The following is a 21,165-nucleotide window of genomic DNA, read 5'->3' as shown; positions in this document are numbered from 1 at the left end:
TCTTCTACTGCTTCTTCTTCTTCATCTTCTTATTTCATATTCTTATAATTTTTTTTGGAGGAAAAAATCAAATAAAGAAGAAAAAAATACATAATGTTGCAAAATCAAAAGAAGAAGGAGGAGAAACACGACGATGAAGATGAAACACGCGAAGAAAAAGGAGGAGAAATACAAAGAAGAAAAAAAAGAAGAAGGAAGAAGAGGAAGAGGAGGAGAAACGCGAAAAAATAATGACAGTTGTGGTTTTTATCGAGGAAGAAAAAGAAGAGTCGTTTATAATGGTGAAGGAGTGCTTTGGAAACATGATGCGCGTGTTAACACGTTTTTGTTGGTGAGTATAGCTTCTATTAGGTTTGGTTTAATTTGTAAAACTTGTAAGGTAAAAAAACTTGTATGTGTAGCATAACTGTTAAAATAATTAAAAATTTATTTATCATTTGTGTCTTTTAAAATTATATTTATCAGTTATATTAATCCTTAAGTATTATTATAATAATAATTTATCATTCTCTTTTAGAAACTTTCCATGTGTAATAATTTTGTGATTAATATGGCGTTACTTGATTAAAATCAACCACATGCGGAAAGAAAAAGAAAAGGGGAAAATGGTAAAACTCTAGGCTTTTTATTGAGCTTTTTTATCCTTCTTTTGAAAATTGAAATACACTCACACAGTTACACACACACACTCCCATTTGGCAATTGGAACTGAAGCCCCACACATAATTTTCTTTATAATCTTCTCCCAAATATATCTCCCTCTCTCTACGCAGATGACATCATGATCATAAATAATTTCGTATTTTATAACATTATCAATTAAGTGTTAAATAATCATGATAATTGATAAATTTATAGAGACTAATACAAAAATAATATTTTATAGACAAACAATTTATTTAAAGTCTCCAATAATTACTATCCAATTATAATAATATAATAAAATAATCACAATTATGTGATGGCGATGGTGTTGTGGGAGTGTGTGAGATCTACTTCGTTGGAGTAAATAGATACAGATAGATACAAAGAAAAGAAGAGAGCGCTTGAAATTGAGACAAGAGAAAAGAGAAGAAGAAGCTGAAGAAGAGGGTATAGATTTTCTTCTCTTTAGAACCCTAACTAACTAGTTAACTATATACTAAGACTTGAAATTTGTGCAACTGTTTTCTTCTATCACATGCTTCATCAGATCCAAGTCTACGTTTCCCTTTTCGTTCTTATCTTTTTCAAAAGCTTGAGCTTCTTTTGAGCTTTATCCACTGTAGGGTTTTGTTTTTATCCCCTTTCTCTTTCTTCATTTATTTGTCTTAGATTTTTAGAGCTGATAAATCTGTGATTCTCTGCTTTTATATTTTGTTGCCTTTAATTAGTGTCACCGTGTGCTTTGCATTTCTGGAACCTTGAATGTAATCTAATCGGGATGATTGATGCTTTCTTCGTTGATGTTTATTCCTCTGTTTTTAACATGTTCTGTATTTTTTATTTTGTTTTATTTTTTCTTTTCATTTTTTAGTTACGGTAATAATGCTGTTTTTGAATCAATTTGATGCAGGATTCAAGCAGATTGAAGAGGAAGTGATTGAATTTATCTGTGGGTCTTTTCTTTGTCAGCTTTGTCGTGAATTGGATTCACTTTTGGTCATGATGTGTTGATGAATGAAATATTTATTTGGGGGTGTTGTAAAATATTTTTCTGATTGTATATCAGGGTTGACTTGATCAGGAACACTTACTACATATGTATCCGATGATAACTAGCTTTTGTCTAAAACATTTAGTCAAACGGCGGGGATATAAGGATTATGCACTTTGGTGAATTGTTTGCAAATAATTGTATCAGCTGGCTGGTTGTAGTTTATATGTGAAGCTGCTACCGTGTTGATCATTGTCATGTAGGCGATGACGTCTTTACATATGAATATAGTTAAGTTGCAGTTATACGATTATCATTGGTGCAGTGAGAGTTTTCGCTACTTGATAGCATTCCTCTGAGTATTGCCTTTTTCCGCGGTAGCCTTATTGTTGGTGTTATTATGATATCAGAGAGTAAAATGGAAGCAGGGAGATTGAATGCTAACCACCAGCGTGGCTTCCTTGATCGGTCGCTTCCTGCTGTTATACCTGTGCTTTTGATTTCAATAGGATATGTTGACCCTGGAAAGTGGGTGGCAACTGTTGAAGGTGGTGCACGTTTTGGGTTTGATCTGATGGCTTTTATGCTAATTTTCAATCTTGCTGCTATCTTCTGTCAGTATATATCTGCAAGGATTGGTATAGTCACTGAAAGAGATCTTGCTCAGGTATCCTTTCTTCCTCTCTGGGGTTTTTAAACAACTGTTCTAATTCTATGCTGTACAGCTTTTATTTCGGAAATTTCTGCAGCTCCACTACTTTATGGCCTGAAATTAACTTTTTCCAAACGACTCATTAGTTTTATTTCTGCTTATTAGTGTAACACCTTGCTGATTAACTCCTGTAAAATATATAGCTACATGCTTGGAAATTTGAAGTTTGAAGGGTATTTATATATGTCAGTTTCAAGAGGAATTGAACCTAAACATAAGACTTGTTCCCTCTATCAATACATGTGGACACTTAGCTTACGTTCAATGTAGACTAACTTTACTTTCTTTCTCAAAAGATTTGCAGCAACGAGTATGATACATGGACATGCATGCTTCTTGGGGTTCAAGCAGAGCTTTCAGTGATTATTCTAGACCTTAACATGGTAATATTCTTACCCAAGATTAACCTTTTACATAACGGTTGGTTCAGCAAAGTAGTTCACTGACCTGAACCTATTATTTTACCTGTTTTGCAAGATCTTGGGAGTGGCACAAGGGTTAAATCTTATTTTTGGGTGGGATTTGTTCACTTGTGTTTTTCTAACTGCCACCAGTGCTGTGTTTCATCTACTTCTTGCTGTCCTCCTTGTAAGTATTATTCCTTGTGTGTTTACCAACCTTTGTTAATCAATTGTATTTACTAGTTTCTCTTTGTCTAGGACATTGAGAAGGCCAAGATCCTAGGCCAATATGTAGCAGGCTTTGTCTTGGTTCTTGTTGTACTTGGATTACTTATCAACCGACCAGAAAATCCATTATCTGTGAATGGAATACAAATAAAGCTGAGCGGGGAGATTGCCTTTGTGCTAATGAGTCTTCTGGGAGCAACTCTTGTGCCTCACAACTTTTACCTTCATTCCTCAATTGTACAAGTATGTTTTCCTCTCATTTTACCATGTGGAGATATTTGCAGCTCTGTTTTGCTTCTTTGTATTTTGATATATATGAAATATCTGCATCTTGTAGTAGGATAGTGGGCTTGGAGAGACAATCACCTCACCACTGTAGGTGTGTTTATCTTTGGTAAATCTTACGCCCAAGGAGATAGGCACTTTAAGCAGTGCTGGCCATTAGTTAAAATTGTTGAATTTTGAGTCCTTTATACTTTATCTCACAATTGTTACATCCTCACATTGTTGCATTATCTAGTGAAGTTTTGAAAATTATGTTGGTCAAATGTTTAACCCTTTGCTAGTTTGAATGGTCAAAACCAAAATGTGTTTTGACTGCTTTTTCTCTTGCCCCTCAAGTTGCATTGTCCCTTTTGTTATGTCATGTATGGTTACATTATTTGCTTAATAGTACCCTTATGAGGGGAAATAAATGCAATTATGCGAGTGCTTTAGATTGATATTTACATGGAAGCTGGCTCATTGGCCGTCATATAGCAGGAATTAACTTAAAATGAAATTTCATCTTTATCGCTAGATCTATTTTCAATGTTGAAGTCATTCAGTAAATAGTCTCATATGTGGAGTTTATTTATTATTATTTTTTATTAGTACCATGTTCTGATTCTAGATTTGCTGGCCTTGTTCTAACACAAGGCGCATTAAGATAGTTTCTCTTTAACAATGTTACTATTGGAGCCAATGATTCATCCAAACAATGTAACTTACCTTGTAGCTTCTATTTTCAGAGGGTTTTTAGTAGATATTCTTACAGTGTAGTTTGATTCATCCTATGGATGACTTTATTTAGAAGGATGTTGTAATATGCTGGTATCATTATGTGTGTGTGCGTAAGAAATGCACTCCAGTACTCATGCTCCTACTTATAGTCCCTTCTCTTTATATCCTCTAACAGAATTTCCCAAAATACCTTTATTTCTAACAAGCTCGTTTTTATGGGATAGGATTAGATGCCTAGCATCTATTTTCTTTTGTATGGGGATCCCTTATCCCCACTTTTTGTATTACCCTTCTCCTCATTTCAATGAATTTCTTTTTTATCTCACAAAAAAAAAAAAAAAAAAAATCAGTGTGTCGTGGAGAAGAAATGTATAAAATGAACTTGTTGCTTGATACATGTCAAATGAAAGAAGGAAAAAGTGTATTGCTAATTCTGAAAGCATTTGCAGGCAGAATTTAGATGTAATTCCCAATTATGTTTCTTATAAGCCATATGGCAACCTCCTGGTTAAGCTATAGAGCTTTCTTGATGAGGTTGTATGTTGCTTAGGTGTGGGGGGAATATTGTGCATCATGTTCTCTGTCATATTGTCAGCAGTTATTTGTTTTGCCAATCTGAATTGACATTTTTTTTTTCTGCAGTGGCATCAAGGACCAACAAACATTTCTAAGGATGCCTTATGTCATAACCATTTTTGGGCTATCTTATGTGTCTTCAGTTGTATTTATTTGGTAAATAATGCTGTGATGAGCACCTCAGCAAATGAGTTCCACAGTATGGGCCTTGTTTTGCTTACTTTTCAGGATGCATTATCACCAATGGAACAGGTCTCTCTTCCTCTGTAATTAGTTTACTTCAGAATATTTACCTACAGCATCCTGTTATCTGCACATTCTTAACAAATATGATTTGAATATTCTTGTTGCAGGTGTTGCGTAGCCCGGTAGCGCTGTCTGTTCTTTTTCTCATTGTGTTTCTTGCAAATCAAATGACAGCATTAAATTGGGGTTTTGGTGGAGAAGTAGTTGTGCAAAGTTTCCTAAAATTGGATATTCCAGGTTGGCTTCATTATGCTACAATTAGAGTGATTGCTGTTCTGCCTGCACTTTATTGTGTTTGGAGTTCAGGAGCTGAAGGATTGTACCAGCTACTTATATTCACTCAGGTTTTGGTCGCTCTGCAACTTCCATCTTCTGTCATCCCCCTTTTCCGAGTTGCTACGTCTAGATCAATAATGGATGTACACAAGATGTCTCAGTTTGAGGAACTTTTGGCACTGATCATATTTATTGGTATGCTTGGCTTGAATATTGTCTTTGTTGTTGAAATGATGTTTGGCAGTAGTGATTGGGTGGGTGATTTGAGATGGAATGCAGGGAGTGGTGTGTCTTTTTCGTATTTATTTCTTCTTACCATTGCTTTTGCATCATTAAGTTTGATGGTATGGTTGGCTGCCACTCCGTTAAGATCTGCCAGTGTCCAATTAGATGCTCAGGCATGGAACTTGGATGTGCCAGAGGCTGTGCCAAATCCATTTGTCGTCGGTGAGGAATCAAATGTTGCTGAAACAAGGTATCATGGAGATGCAGGTGCTCGGCTGAGGGAGCCAACCCCAGCTCCATCAAGGACCTTGGACTACACAGATGTACCGGTTCATTCTACTTTACCTGAAACTATACTGGAGCCTGATCTCCATGTGACTGCTGTAAGGGAGAGTCAATCTATTGCTTCATTTCCCGGTTCTCCTAAAGTTCTTACTAAGGAGTTGGCTTACAAACCAGAGTCAGAAGCAGTATCAATGGTAACTGATGACACTTCTGTTTTTAGAATGGAAGATACTGAAACTATAAAAATAGGAAGTAATGCCCCGGTTGAGGAGGTAGGGGAAGATTCGACTGCTGAAAGGGATGATGATGATGATGGAGACTCATGGGAAAATGAAGAATCATCCAAAGTGGTCTCCACAAGTCCCCTATCTACAACATCAGATGGCCCTCCGTCATTCAGGAGTTTTAGTGGGAAGAGTGAAGATGGTGGGAATAGCATTGGAAGTCTCTCAAGATTAGCAGGCTTAGGGCGTGCAGCAAGACGTCAGCTAGCTGCTATTCTTGATGAATTTTGGGGGCAACTTTATGATTTCCATGGGCAAGCAACCACAGAAGCAAGGGCAAAGAAGCTGGATGTTTTGATAGCAATGGGATCAGATTCAAGGCTCACTGGTTCCATGCAGAAAATAGATTCCTTTGGAAAGGACTATCCTGATTATTTAGCATCTGTTGGAGGTAGCGGTTCCAACAGTGTACTCAACTCAGGTCCATATGACACCTCCGATCAGCGTAGGATGCAAAGTAGCTTGGAGTCTTCATATGGTATTCAAAGGAGCTCTTCAATGCATGCGAATCCCATGCAATTACTAGATGCATATGTACAGAACTCTGGCCGCAATATCCTTGATTCTGGTGAGAGACGCTATTCCAGTGTGTCTAATTTGCCTTCATCTGGTGATTCTGGCGAGAGACGCTATTCCAGTGTGCGTAATTTGCCTTTATCTTCTGATTCTGGCGAGAGACGCTATTCCAGTGTGCGTAATTTGCCTTCATCTGAGGCTCGGGATTATCAGCCAGCAACAATACATGGGTATCAAGCTGCATCCTATCTTAGCCAGGTTGATAAAGGGAGAAATTTGGATAACTTAAGTGGTCCAATGGAGTTGCCACAGTTGAAAGCCGCTTCCATAGCTAATACGAACTACAGGGATTCAGTTGCCTATGCTTTGGCAAAGAAGTTGCACAGTAATGGTTTAGGTGTGGGCCAACCGCCTGGGTTCCATAATGTAGCTGCCTCTAGAAATAGCCAGTTGCAATCTGAGAGGACCTCTTATGATTATTCGTCTTCTGGACCTGCAGTCAACATGGCCGGTTCAGTTAATGCTAAGAAATACCATAGTTTGCCTGACATTTCTGGATATGCCATCCCCCACAGGGCTGGTTATGCATCTAATAAAAATGCTCCATGGGATGGTTCCGTTGGTTATGGATCTTCTGTGAGTAGAGCATCTTATGAACTGTCGTTATATTCAAATTCTGAATCAAGAGCGGGTGCTCCTTTGGCCTTTGATGAACTGTCTCCATCAACAGTCTATCGAGAGGCACTCTCTAGTTCTGGTTTTGATACTGCATCCCTCTGGTCTAGGCAGCCTTTTGAGCAATTTGGGGTAGCTGATAAAACTCATAATGGGGGGTTGGAAGGTATCGGAAGTAGGCCTAATAATATAACCCAGGAAGGTACTGCATTTGTGGATATTGAGAGAAAACTTCTTCAGTCTTTTAGACTATGCATTGTGAAGCTCTTAAAATTGGAGGGTTCAGATTGGCTGTTTAGCCAGTACGATGGAGTTGATGAGGATCTGATTGATCGTGTAGCTGCAAGGGAGAAATTTGTTTATGAAATTGAGTCTAGGGAAATGAATCCGGGCAACCATGTGGGTGAAGCTCATAATTTTTCTTCTGATGGGAAATCTGGTTCTTTGATGAAGAATAATGAGGCGAATTCCTCTACTTCGTTGGTGTCCTCGGTTCCTAACTGTGGGGAGGGATGTATTTGGAGATCAGAATTAATAATAAGCTTTGGAGTGTGGTGTATTCATCGAATTCTAAATTTTTCACTTATGGAGAGCCGGCCAGAGCTTTGGGGAAAGTACACCTATGTTCTTAATCGCCTTCAGGTAAATTGTCTTGACGAGTTTGCATGTTCTCGAGTAATCTAAACATATTTCAGCTGCTTTCTTCGTTCATGTAAAAATTATGTGGATGCATCTATTGTTCTTTTGATTGTCGTTGATTGATCATATTGATAAATTGCTTATACATGTCATACCCTTCAGTCATCAATAATGTAGACATTATATTGTGGGTGTACTTTGCAGGGCCACCAACTTTTGTCCTTGTCTTCATTGTTGCTTATAATTTTCTCCATGCCACTAACTTTATCTTTTTTGGTGCTTTGAGCAGGGCATCATTGATCCTGCATTTTCGAAGCCTCGCAGTCCTTTGGTCCCATGCTTTTGCCTTCAAGTTCCGGCATCACATCAACAGAAGTCTAGCCCCCCACTTTCTAATGGGGTGATGCTGCCCCCAACTTCGAAACCAGGCCGCGGAAAATGCACAACAGCATTGACACTGCTTGACCTGATCAAGGATGTGGAGATGGCGATCTCTTGCCGAAAAGGACGTACAGGAACTGCAGCCGGGGATGTGGCTTTCCCAAAAGGGAAGGAAAACCTGGCATCTGTTCTCAAACGGTACAAGCGAAGACTTTCCAACAAAGCCGTTGGGACTAAGGAAGGAACTGGTTTGCGGAAGATGCCCACTTCGGCACCATACAACAACTTGTAGTACTTCGAATCTAACAAAATCAGTGTTCCTTCTTCGGCTGTTTTATGAGTATGGTGTGTAACAGCTCATGCTCTAAGATCAAGGAGTGATCTGCCTCCATCTGTGTATCATAATCCTTGTAATGTTATATACACATAGGGCAAAGAATTGCTAATTGTAATTTCAGCGAAATCAAAGAAAAATTGGCTAGATGGGAAATTAGTTTCATGAAATTTCTTCATTTTGGTGAGACATGTTATTTATTTTGTTACGTTCTCTTGTCTAGAAGCTGGGTACAACAATTTGCGTGACAAAAACCAAAAAGGAAACAACTTTAGACACGTATCTTTTGTTTCCAGAACACGTCTTGGTTTTTGACCGGAAAACACGTATGCAGTTAACTAGTTTTTCCTTTTGGGGTCTGGAACTGTAATAACTTTTGTTTTCTGATTTCAGAATAATTTTTGGTAAAGTATATTTTTGGTTGTTGATGTTTTTAAATTTTTTAAAATGATCACCAACGATTAATTTAATTTCATTTAATTTTATGTTGAATGTTTGAAATAAATATTAATTTTTTTTCTTTCTGTAATTATTTTGACAGTCAACAGTTTATCCTCTAATAATTCTTATGTCAAGATATTAGCTCTCCCAGTATCATATTTTTGTAAAGTTTTTACTTTTTCCTATGATATTCTTTTTATTATGGTATTCTTTCTACTTGTTTTACGTTCTTGAAAAATTATTGTTCTAAAAGCCAATTGTGTGATTGTGTAATGTTTGATGTTCCTAGATAATCTAAGACCTAGGTGGAACTCAATTATTTTTGTTGTCTATTTTCAAATATTAAATTAGACAGTGATGACAGAAATATATATATTACACTTCTTGACAATTTTTTTAGTTAGAGTAATGCTCAGAAATTAATACTTTTTTAATATTAGTCAATTTTCTTAAAAATTATTTTGTTTATTGTAAATTTTGAACTCTAAATCATAAACTCTTAATCTTAAATTTTAAATTATAAATATAAACTTTAAAATTGACTAATGTAAACTAACTAAAAATTAGTTTATTATATTTTCTATTTTTGTTATATTTTAATGATTGATATTTAAAAGAATAACTTGCTAATCAAGTTAACCACATATATATATATTTTTAAATGTTACACATATTTTTACAAAAATAAAAACTAAAAAAATAAAGTCCATAATCTATTATTTTATTTATTATCTCTAATAGCAAGTTATTATCAAAAGAATCTGCACTTACTTTACTTAGAGCTCACTAGCATTCGTCTTATCTTAAAAGAAGATAACTATATTGTTATGTTTTTCAACTTGATTGAGAGAATCATACTTCTAATAAAAATGATGATTTTTGTTACGATAAGTATGAATGTCCATCAAGTTAACGTTGGGCTATGCAATATTAAATATATGCGGTGCTTTGTTTCTCCATGGTAGACTTCATATTAATGAAGTTTGAAAAGGAGAATGTTGGATAAGTATAAATAGGGCATGGGTTTGTGATTATACGTACACAAGCAAGTAATAATAAAATCACTTCTCTTTTTATGTTGCAATCAAATACTCTTCTCTTTATATTTCTACTACAATTCTTTCTCTTCTTTTATTTTATTAGTATTCTAAATTCTCTTTTCTATTACTCTTTACATATAATATTAATAGCAATATTAATCATCTTTATTATATTGAGATAGTAATAATAAACATATGCAATTCTCTATCTCTTTATTTTTAATACTTATTTCTATCTTTGTATATATATATATACATTACAACATATAATATTATTATATATATATAAATTATTATTGAGCTAATTATTTTAATACTAGAGTCTTCTATTTATACATCTCTATTATATATATCTTTTATTTCACAACACGTTATCAGCACGAGACTCTGATCAAATTTTTAGGAAGACTCAGGTAACAAATTTTCATTATGTCGAAGCTCTCTCATCTTGAATTCAATGCTCTTGATATATCTGGAAATAATTATTTATCATGGATACTAGATGCTGAAATCCATCTTGATTCAATGGATCTTGGAGATACCATTAAGGCTGAAAATCATGCATCCCAGAAGGATAAAGCCAAAGCCATGATTTTTCTCCGTCGTCATCTTGACGAAGGATTGAAAAATGAATATCTTACATTAAAAGATCTTGCAGATCTTTGGAAAGAACTTGAAGAAAGGTATAATCATCAGAAAACCGTGATACTTCCTCAGGCCCGATATGAATGGACGCATTTGCGTTTACAAGATTTTAAATCTATAAATGAATATAATTCTGCAATGTTTTGAATCACCTCACGAATGAAATTGTGTGGGAAAAAAATAACTGATCATGATATGTTGGAGAAAACTTTCTCAACCTTCCATGCCTCGAATGTACTCCTGCAGCAGCAGTATCGAGAGAAAGGGTTTAAGAAATATTCTGAGTTAATTTCTTGCCTTCTTGTTGCCGAACGCAACAATAACTTGTTATTGAAAAATCATGAAGCGCGCCCAGCTGGTGCCGCCCCATTTCCTGAAGTAAATGCGGCAAATCGTTACCCCAGAAGAGGTAAATGGCAAGCTTTTAATAACAAGAAAAATTATGGAAGGAAAAAGAATTATGTTCAAAAGAGAGGATCTCACCAGAAGTGGGATAGAGAAAGAAATATCGGGTAGAGTAAATCAACAGAGGATAAGTGTTTTCGTTGTGGTGGAAAGGGCTATTGGTCTCGTATCTGTCGTACCCCAAGGCACCTAGTTGATCTTTACCAGGCATCTTTGAAAAAGGACGATAAGGAAAAAGAGTCGAATTTCGTTTCAAATGATGCAGAAAATTGCACCACTCATTATGATGTATCTGATTTCTTTGAGGACCCTGAAGAAAATATTGGCCATTTGATCAATGATGGAATAGTTTAATATGTGAAATTGTGAAGTATCTATGTAAATAAATAATGTAAAAAAATTTATTGTTAAGTTTTATTTTCTATGTATTTAAGTTTCAAATGTGATGTACATAAATAATGAAATATTAATGTTTATGAATTTTGAAATTATTAAATGTGTCAAATTTTAAAATAAAATTTTAGTATATGACATTATTTTATGTACAGTATTTCTTAGAAAAATAATTCTGATCAAGTATTCAATTTATCTGTGCATACTACTCATTTTATTATTATTTGTTTTTGAAGAGAATGGCAAGGATATGTAATGAAGATGTATGCCTTGCGGATAGTGCAAGTTCGCACACTATTCTCAAAAGTGATATATATTTTACCCATCTTGTGCCAAAAGAGGAATATGTTAATACTATTATTAGCTCAGGCAATGTGATAGAAGGCTCTGGAAGAGCTATAATTTTGTTTCCTGGAGGAACAAAATTTATAATAAATAATGCACTATTATCTACCAAATCTCTGAGGAACTTGTTGAATTTCAAAGATATTCGCCGAAATGGATATCATGTTGAGACGATGAATGAGGGAAATCATGAGTATTTATGTATCACAACTCATGATTCAAATAAGAAAGTTATATTAGAAAAATTATCCTCACTTTCATCTGGGTTGTATTATACCAAGATTAGTGCAATTGAATCACATGCCACTGTAAACCAGAAGTTTATTAGCCCAAATGAATTCATAACTTGGCACGACCGATTGGGTCATCCGGGAACAACCATGATGAGAAGAATTATTGAAAACTCTCATGGACATTCACTAAAGAACCAGAAGATTCTTAAAACTAGTGAATTTTGTTGTGCTGCATGTTCTCAAGGAAAGTTAATTTTAAGGCAATCACCAGTAAAGATTGGATTTGAGTCTCCTGAATTCCTGGAAAGGATTCAAGGTGATATATGTGGACCTATTCATCCACCATGTGGATCTTTTAGATATTTTATGGTCCTAATAGACGCATCTTCGAGATGGTCATATGTGTGCTTATTATCTTCTCGCAACCTGGCGTTTGCAAGATTATTGGCTCAAATTATTCAATTAAAAGCACAATTTTCAGAAAATCCAATCAAAGCAATTCGTCTTGATAATGCTGGTGAATTTACTTCCCAAGCTTTTGATGCTTATTGTATAGCTAATGGAATAAGTGTTGAACATCCAGTAGCTTATGTTCACACGCAAAATGGATTAGCAGAATCACTTATTAAGTGCCTCCAATTAATTGCTAGACCCTTGCTTATGAGAACAAATCTCCCAACCTCGGTTTGGGGGCATGCTATTTTACATGCCGCAGCACTTATTCGTTTGAGGCCAACGAGTTATCATCAATTCTCTCCTATGCAATTAGCTTTTGGCCAGCAGCCAAATGTTTCCCATTTAAGAATATTTGGGTGTGCGATATATGTTCCTATTGCACCACCTAATCGCACCAAAATGGGACCCCAAAGAAAATTGGGAATATATGTTGGATATGATTTTTCCTCTATAGTGAGGTATCTTGAGATACAAACTGGAGATGTATTTAAAGTCCGGTTTGCAGATTGTCATTTTGATGAATCAAAATTTCCAACATTAGGGGGAGAGAATAAGCTTCCTAAAAAGGAGCTTAACTGGAATGCATCATCATTGATGCATTTAGATTCTCGATCAGGGCAATGTGAACTGGAAGTTTAAAAGATTATACATTTGCAAAGAATAGAAAAATGAATTGCCTGATGCATTTTCCGATACAAAGAGGATAACCAAATCTTACATACCAGCAGAAAATGCCTCAATTCGAATTGACGTCCCAATAGGACAAGTAGCCACTGAAGCAAATTCACACCAGAAGCGTGGCAGGGCGAAAAATGCCCCAATTCGAATTGATGTCCCAGTAGGACAAATAGCCACGGAAGCAAATACACGCCAGAAGCGTGGCAGGCCTGTCGGTTCCAAAGATAAAAATCCTCGAAAGAGAAAAGAGGTAAATACGATTCCTGTTGAAAAAGACATAGTAAAGACACCGGCAGTTGTCCAAAATTCTGATATAACACCAGAAGACGTTCAGGTACCTAAAAATTGTGAAAATAACGAGATCTCGATAAATTATGTCTTTACAGGAGAGAAATGGGACCGAAATAAGACAATTGTCAATGAAATATTTGCATATAATGGGGCATTAGATATCATGCATGAAAGTAAGGATCTTGAGCCAAGATCAGTCGAGGAATGTCGACAAAGGAATGATTGGCCAAAATGGAAAGAAGCCATGAAGGTTGAATTAGACTCACTTGCAAAACGTGAAGTCTTTGGACCTGTAGTCCATACACCTGAAGATGTAAAACCTGTTGGATATAAGTGGGTATTTGTGAGAAAACGAAATGAGAAAAATGAAGTTGTGCGCTACAAAGCTCGACTTGTGGCACAAGGTTTTTCACAAAGGCCCGGTATAGATTATGAAGAAACGTATTCCCCTGTAGTGGATGCGATAACATTGCGCTATTTGGTCAGTTTATCTGCATATCATAAATTGCATATACATTTAATGGATGTGGTAACAGCCTATTTGTACGGCTCATTAGATCGGGATATCTATATGAAAGTCCCTGAAAGACTAAAGATATCCAAACCATCCAATGAATATTCGCAAGGGTTATACTCAGTCAAATTGCAAAGATCTTTATATGGTCTAAAGCAATCTGGACGAATGTGGTATAATCGTCTTACTGAGTATCTGGCCAAAAACGGATTCAAGAATGATGATATCTGCCCGTGTGTTTTCATAAAGAAATCTGCATATGGATTCATTATAATTGCTGTGTACGTTGATGATTTAAATATCATTGGGACTCCTGAAGAGATTCCAACAATTATAAAAACTCTAAAAGAAGAGTTTGAGATGAAAGATCTTGGAAAGACTAAATTTTGTCTCGGCCTGCAGATCGAGCATATAAAAAGTGGAATCTTTACTCATCAAACAACATACACAGAAAAGATCTTGAAAAGATTTTATATGGATAAGTCACATCCATTAAGTACCCCAATGATCGTAAGACCTTTGGATGTGAAAAAGGATCAATTCCGTCCTAAAGAAGAAAATGAAGATATCCTTGGTCCTGAAGTACCATATCTTAGTGCCATTGGAGCGCTAATGTATCTGGTTTAAAATACGCGACCCGATATATCATTTGCTGTGAATTTACTAGCAAGATATAGTTCCTCTCCAACCAGAAGACATTGGAGTGAAATCAAACAAATATTTCGATATCTTCATGGGACGGTTGATATGGGATTGTTTTATCCCTATGGATCCAAGTCACAACTAGTTGGCTATGCAGATGCCGGATACCTGTCTGATCCACATAAAGGGAGGTCTCAAACAGGATACCTATTCACATATGGTGGTACAGCTATATCATGGAGGTCCACGAAACAGACGATAGCAGCAACCTCCTCTAATCATGCTGAAATACTGGCGATTCATGAAGCTAGTCGCGAGTGTTTTTGGCTGAGGAGTCTGATTCAATATATTCTGTCATCATGTGGACTGATTGATCATAAGATAGCTCCAACTGTCCTGTTTGAAGATAATACAGCATGCATTGCTCAACTTAAGGGTGGATATATCAAAGGTGATAGAACAAAGCATATTTCTCCCAAATTCTTCTTCACTCATGACCTTCAAAATCAAGGGACAATTGATGTCCAACAGATCCGTTCAAGTGACAATCTGGCAGATTTATTCACGAAGTCACTCCCAAAATCCTCCTTTGAAAGATTGGTACATGAGATTGGGATGCGCCGATTTCGAGACATCAACTGATGTCGACAAGAGGGGGAGACTGTACTCTTTTTCCCTTGGTCAGGTTTTTTTTCCCATTGGGTTTTTCTTGACAAGGTTTTTTAATGAGGCAGTCCCTATCACTAAAGGATATTGTACTCTTTTTCCTTCACTAAGATTTTTTCCCACTGGATTTTTCTTTAGTAAGGTTTTAACGAAGCAATAATCCTAAATGGACATTCAAGGGGGAGTGTTACGATAAGTATGAATGTCCATCAAGTTAACGTTGGGCTGTGCAATATTAAATATATGCGGTGCTTTGTTTCCCCATGGTAGACTTCATATTAATGAAGTTTGAAAAGGAGAATGTTGGACAAGTATAAATAGGGCATGGGTTTGTGATTATACGTACACAAACAAGTAATAATAAAATCACTTCTCTCTTTATGTTACAATCAAATACTCTTCTCTTTATATTTCTACTACAATTTTTTCTCTTCTTTTATTTTATTAGTATTCTAAATTCTCTTTTCTATTACTCTTTACATATAATATTAATAGCAATATTAATCATCTTTATTATATTGAGATAGTAATAATAAACATATGCAATTCTCTATCTCTTTATTTTTAATACTTCTTTCTATCTTTGTATATATATATATACATTACAACATATAATATTATTATATATATATATATAAATTATTATTGAGCTAATTATTTTAATACTAGAGTCTTCTATTTATACATCTCTATTATATATATCTTTTATTTCACAACAATTTTTTATATAAGAATTCAATATAATTTAACTTTTTGAACATGAGAAACGCAAGGGCTTTACACAAATCTAGAAAACAGATCCATTTGACATGAAAAATATTACATTGTGTAAAGTTCGTGGAAATCATGTGTTCCAAAGTAGATAGGCACCACTCATTTGCAAAAAGAGATTATGATCCTTCAAATACATGCAAGAAAGAAAGATTTCAGGCGACTAGGATTTAAAAGCAGAAGTAGAAGCAAAATTAAGGATTTAAGCAGAAAAATTATTTTGTATTTCAATGTAATTTCAAAAGTTTTTTTTTTATCAAACTTAGAAGTAATTAAATTATTTGGATATAATAAATATAGAAATACTTTTTTTTTAAGAAATTAAATCAAAGGTTATACTTATGTTTCGATTAAAAAGTATATATTATATAATTTTTTAAATAGCTAATTATTTAAAATTTTTACAATTTAATATTACATGACAGAATAATTTATTTGTGTAAACAAACAATAGCAAATAAAATTAACAATTTTACATATTAAATATTTTAGTGACAAACTAATAATGCTACTAGTTTAAAATAATATTAATATTCAATATTAAATACAAATATTTTTAATAAAATACAAAAATTTAATTTAAGCTAAGATAATCTTTGATAGTGCATGTTGTCTATATATACTACTAGTGTATAGTAATTAATTATTTAATTTATTAGGTATGTATTATAACTAAAAAATTGTGGTTAGTCTATATATACTACTAGGGTTTCTTAGCCTTGCAACGGAACTCATAGCTATTTGACATGGTTTGCTGATGTCCAGAATCTAAAAAATTTAGTAAAGATAAAATATATAACATAATAATAATAATTTTTATAATAAAAATATTATGTGTATATAAAAATTAGTTATTAAATTATTTATTAATTATTATATATTTATATATAAATATATATTATTTAATTTATTTTAATATGTGTTTTATATTTTAATATATATTTTACACAGAAAACTATTTTTTATGTATGTATAATATAATTAGTCTTCAAATATTTAATTTATAAATTAAAACTAAAATAGTAATTTAAATAATAATATATAATTTAAAATTTTATTATTTAGATTTTATATTTTAAAAAAATTGAATAATTTTTTTTATAAATACAATCAAAATGTCTTCCTTTTTATATATATTACTAAATAATTATTTAAAAATTTACTTTTCATATAATTAGAAGTTATACTATTTATAATTAAATTTTTTTTTTCAATTACTGCAGTTGCTATTATGAACAAAAGTTAAAGCTAATTTTAAAAGAAGATAAATAATATCTTTTAAATTGATTTCTAAAAAAAAATGTCAATCTTATTTAAATTAAAAATTGATCATTCTAATAAATATATAATGTGAAATTCTTATATTAAATATTAAGTACCAAAAATTAAATAAAAAATTAGTATGGAGTTAAATTTAATAATTTAATAAAATAAATAAATATTATTATTATATACTACTAAAAAAAATTTAAATTATAGTGAGAAAAAAATATTTCTTAGAAAAAAAAAGAAAAGGAGGAAGAGACAAGAGACAGGCACATGATAAATATAGAAGAGACGCGGCATGAAAGCTCTAGTTGCATATTGAATCATGGAGCTGAACGGAGGATGGCAGATCGAGATCAGGCGGCGGAGCTGATGACGGTAGAACGTAAAAACGAAGAACAAGATAGGGACAGGATGGTAATTTCAAGCCTTGTTTTGAACGAATGGAATTATAAAAATTCAAATTTTTCTAAAGGAAACGGCAATTATACTGCATTAATTGACAAGGCAGATTCTCAGGGATCGGAGAGCCCCCCTTTCCGCCCGACTCTTTGGTCTTAAGAATGCTGGTTTTAAGAATGAGTGATTGTCCTTCTCCGATCTTTACTGTCCAACCTGAGAGCGGATAGGATCATATGAAATAAATAAAGATTTTGATTCAGAGGCAACGATTTTCAATAATTATGCAAAAGAATTAGATTGCCAAATAAATCATGGAAATAGTCATGATAATGGGTTGGGAATGACAAGGCCTAATAAGGGGATCATAAAACATGCTTGCTGGGTGAGGGAGAAGGCTTGCTGGACTAGGCCAACTGTTGGGCTGCATAACCGGGTTGGGTCTGACCCGCTGCCATCCTCGACCCGGCAGGAACACACACCCATGACCCATGTTCCTGTGCAGACGGCGCCTCCAACGTCCAGCCACGACCACGATGGAACGCGGCACGAGGGGAAGCACGATCCAGGCCGCCCCGAGCTACCATCCTCGACCCAGAAGGATCTCACTCTCATGACTCAGGTTCCTGTGCAGATGGCGCCTTCAAGGTTCGACCACGACCACGATGGAACGCGGCAAGTGGGAGAGCACTAGCCCGGCCGCTCCGAGTCGGAGGTAAGCGGCAAGTCCGATGTGCCATCCCGGGAAGGATGGAGGCAACCAGCAGCGGGTATTGAGCCTGGAAGGTGGACGGAAGTGCGGCGCGGGGTGCGAAACTGGGTGGAGGAGGGCTGCAGACACGGCGGGATGGAGGAAGGTGCACCGGAGGCTGAGGCTGGCGGGTTTGATGAAGGATTGACCCCCGCAGTGGAAGTTACCAGTGAAGAGAATGAACGAACATTGCAGAGAAAGGAGGCGGTCCTGAACTCTGAACCTGTACATGTTCAAGGAACTCCCTGTAACATGAACGCTTTGAGAAGGACGCGAATAGTAGGAGCTACGGGCCAGGGTACTCTTGTTGGCCTGATCAGGAACTGCAATGTACCAGAAGAAGACGGGTAGATTCAGGGACCGGAAGAGGGGGAGATCTTGTTGGATGGATGGAATCAGAACGGAAACGGACAGGAGGAAGAAAGAGCGAATACTGCAGAATCAGGTTCGGTGATGGGAGGTCGTTTAGATGATGGTAGGAAACCAGATCCTGAGGAACTGAGGCCGAGTTGGGAAGAGAAAATGGCTGAGAACAAAGTGGCTTGGAAACTAGCTGTGGAGTCAGGAGCACAATGCAGTGATGAGGAGGACATCATGACTATTTTACAAGAGCAGAACGAAGCTATTGCTATGAAACGGCAGCAGGCTAAGCAAAAAGAAAAAGTCCGAAGAAGTCGACCAAAAAACCGTAAACAGGTGTGTAGTAGTTTCACTAAATGATTTTTAGTTCTTGGAATATACGGGGGTTGGGAGGTGATGCAAAGGTTAGTATGCTAAAGACTTTCAAAAATAAGTTTAGGTTGGATATGTTGGGCCTGATAGAAACAAAAAGGAATTAATAAATAAATTTGATGTTGTGCGTATTTGGGGAAGCGACAGAACATGTTGGGAGTCTGTCAGTTATATTGGGACTTCTGGAGGGTTATTGTTAATATGGGATGGAGCGGCTTTTAAACTGTATAACTGCTATAAAGGGGATAGATGGTTGTGTATAGAAGGAGTTGTGGTAAAAGATAACTTTTATTGTGCTATTTGTTTAGTGTATGGACCGTATGAGAGAGATGAGAAGATCTCCATGTGGGAAGAATTGAGTTATATTACAGGATTGTGTCAGGTGCCGGTCTGTTTTTTGGGAGATTTTAATGAAATTATGCATTTGGAGGAAAGAAAAGGAGCGACTACATTACCAGTGTCTGCAGCGGAGTTTAGGACATGGATAAATGATATGGAGCTTATTGACTTGCCACTGAATGACCGAAAGTATACTTGGTTTAGAGGACAGTCGTGTTGTCGTATTGATAGGTGCCTAGTCTCCTTGGGGTGGCTTGATGTGTACCCAGAGACGTGTCTAAGGAGTGGTCCGAGAGGTTTGTCAGATCACTGCCCTTTGGTTATGGAAGATAGCAGAAGAGTTGAGGGTCCAAGACCATTTCGAAGCTTGGACTCATGGTTCACGCACGAAGGGTTCTTGAGAATGGTGAAGGAAGAATGGAAGGAACTAGGTAAAGGAAAATTCTTACAGAAGATGAAAGCACTGTCAGAATCACTACGTAGATGGCATAAGCAGCATTTTGGGGATATGGCTGAGCGGATTAAGAAGCTTGAGGAAGAAATCAGAAAGGTAGATGATATGGTTAGTAGCGGACGGTATGAAGGTACAACAGAGGCTAGGAGGAGGGCATTAGTAAGTTGTTGCAAAAAGTGGTATCTAAGACAGGAGATGCATTGGAAGCAAATGTCAAGATCTCGGCACGCTAATGAGATGGATCGGAACATAAGATACTTCCATAATATAGCTTCGGCGAGAAGAAGAAATAACCGGATTGAGTCGTTGGTGATTAATGGGAGGCTAGTGAGGAATCAAGCAAGAATCAAAATTGCGGTTCGGGACTTTTACAAGTCTCTGTACCACCAGGAAGCGTCCCCAAGGGTGACCTTTAGGGATGGATTAGTTAATCGTTTAAAGAGGGAGGAAACGGAAACCTTAGAGGCATTACCATCAGTAGAGGAAGTGAAGGAGGCAGTTTGGGATTGTGAATCTTCTAAGGCTCCAGGGAGTGACGGGTACAACATGTATTTTATAAAGAAGTGCTGGGATGAGATTGGAACGGAATTCACTGCAGCTGTGATGGGTTTCTTCCAAACAACAAGATTGCCGGCAGAAGCTAATGTCACATGGGTAGCGCTGGCTCCGAAATTCGTTGGGGCTAAGGAGATAAAAGATTTCAGACCTATCAGTATGGTTGGGTATGTCTATAAGGTAATCTCAAAATTGCTGACACGAAGGATGAGGAGTGTTATGCCAGGCTTAGTTGGAGAAACACAGAGTGCCTTTGTGAAGGGGAAAAAGATACATGATGGAGCGTTAATTGCATGTGAAACTGTGCAATGGTTGAAACTGAAGAAGAAGGCATCAGCGATTGTTAAACTTGACTTCCAAAAAGCCTATGACAGAGTCAAATGGTGCTTTGTTGATACTGTGCTAGAGAAGATGAGATTCGGAAGAACATGGAGGGCATGGGTTAGGGAGTGTGTTACCTCGGCTTCTATCTCTATTTTGGTTAATGGGTCACCATCGAAACCATTCAAAATAGAGAGAGGACTACGTCAAGGTGACCCTTTATCGCCGTTTTTGTTTCTTCTAGTGGTGGATGTACTTAACAGGATGATCGGAGAGGCAGCTAGAAATGGTCGAATATCTCCTCTCTTAGTCGGTAGAGATAATATAGAGTTATCACACTTACAATTTGCTGATGACACTATATTATTTTGTCTGCCGGAGGAGGAGACACTGAGGAATTATAAGAGACTAC

General features: G+C 36.0%; 1 protein-coding gene across 12 annotated transcripts; it reads left to right on the top strand.

Moving 5' to 3' along the window:
- The first annotated feature begins 658 nt into the window (after positions 1–658).
- Positions 659–8,586, top strand: LOC112769154 (ethylene-insensitive protein 2.2). 12 transcript variants are annotated; one of them, XM_072224244.1, is made up of 10 exons: positions 770–1,092; positions 1,556–1,594; positions 1,712–1,926; positions 2,047–2,303; positions 2,645–2,731; positions 2,826–2,936; positions 3,008–3,220; positions 4,622–4,807; positions 4,909–7,704; positions 7,991–8,586. In XM_072224244.1, the coding sequence occupies exons 4-10, from the start codon at positions 2,055–2,057 to the stop codon at positions 8,372–8,374; spliced, it is 4,026 nt and encodes a 1,341-aa protein (XP_072080345.1). In that variant the 5' UTR covers positions 770–1,092; positions 1,556–1,594; positions 1,712–1,926; positions 2,047–2,054; the 3' UTR covers positions 8,375–8,586. The 12 variants fall into 12 exon arrangements, with proteins under 12 accessions (XP_025669375.1, XP_025669376.1, XP_072080344.1 ...); XM_072224245.1 differs by lacking the exon at positions 770–1,092 and adding an exon at positions 1,335–1,409; XM_025813591.3 differs by having other exon boundaries at positions 766–1,092; positions 1,556–1,926.
- The last annotated feature ends 12,579 nt before the right edge of the window (positions 8,587–21,165 follow it).

This window comes from Arachis hypogaea, chromosome 18 (assembly GCF_003086295.3).
Source record: "Arachis hypogaea cultivar Tifrunner chromosome 18, arahy.Tifrunner.gnm2.J5K5, whole genome shotgun sequence".
NCBI lineage: Eukaryota > Viridiplantae > Streptophyta > Magnoliopsida > Fabales > Fabaceae > Arachis > Arachis hypogaea.
The sequence above is the reverse complement of the archived record's forward strand: the minus strand, read 5'-3'. Positions and strand labels throughout refer to the sequence as shown.

Bases quoted from the DNA above. Each gene is read 5' to 3' on its own strand.
- LOC112769154 (XM_025813590.3), top strand. From the start codon at position 2,037: ATGATATCAGAGAGTAAAATGGAAGCAGGGAGATTGAATGCTAACCAC. The intron at 2,937-3,007 runs GTAAGTATTATT...CTCTTTGTCTAG, and splicing joins TACTTCTTGCTGTCCTCCTT to GACATTGAGAAGGCCAAGAT. The intron at 3,221-4,621 runs GTATGTTTTCCT...TTTTTTCTGCAG, and splicing joins TTCATTCCTCAATTGTACAA to TGGCATCAAGGACCAACAAA.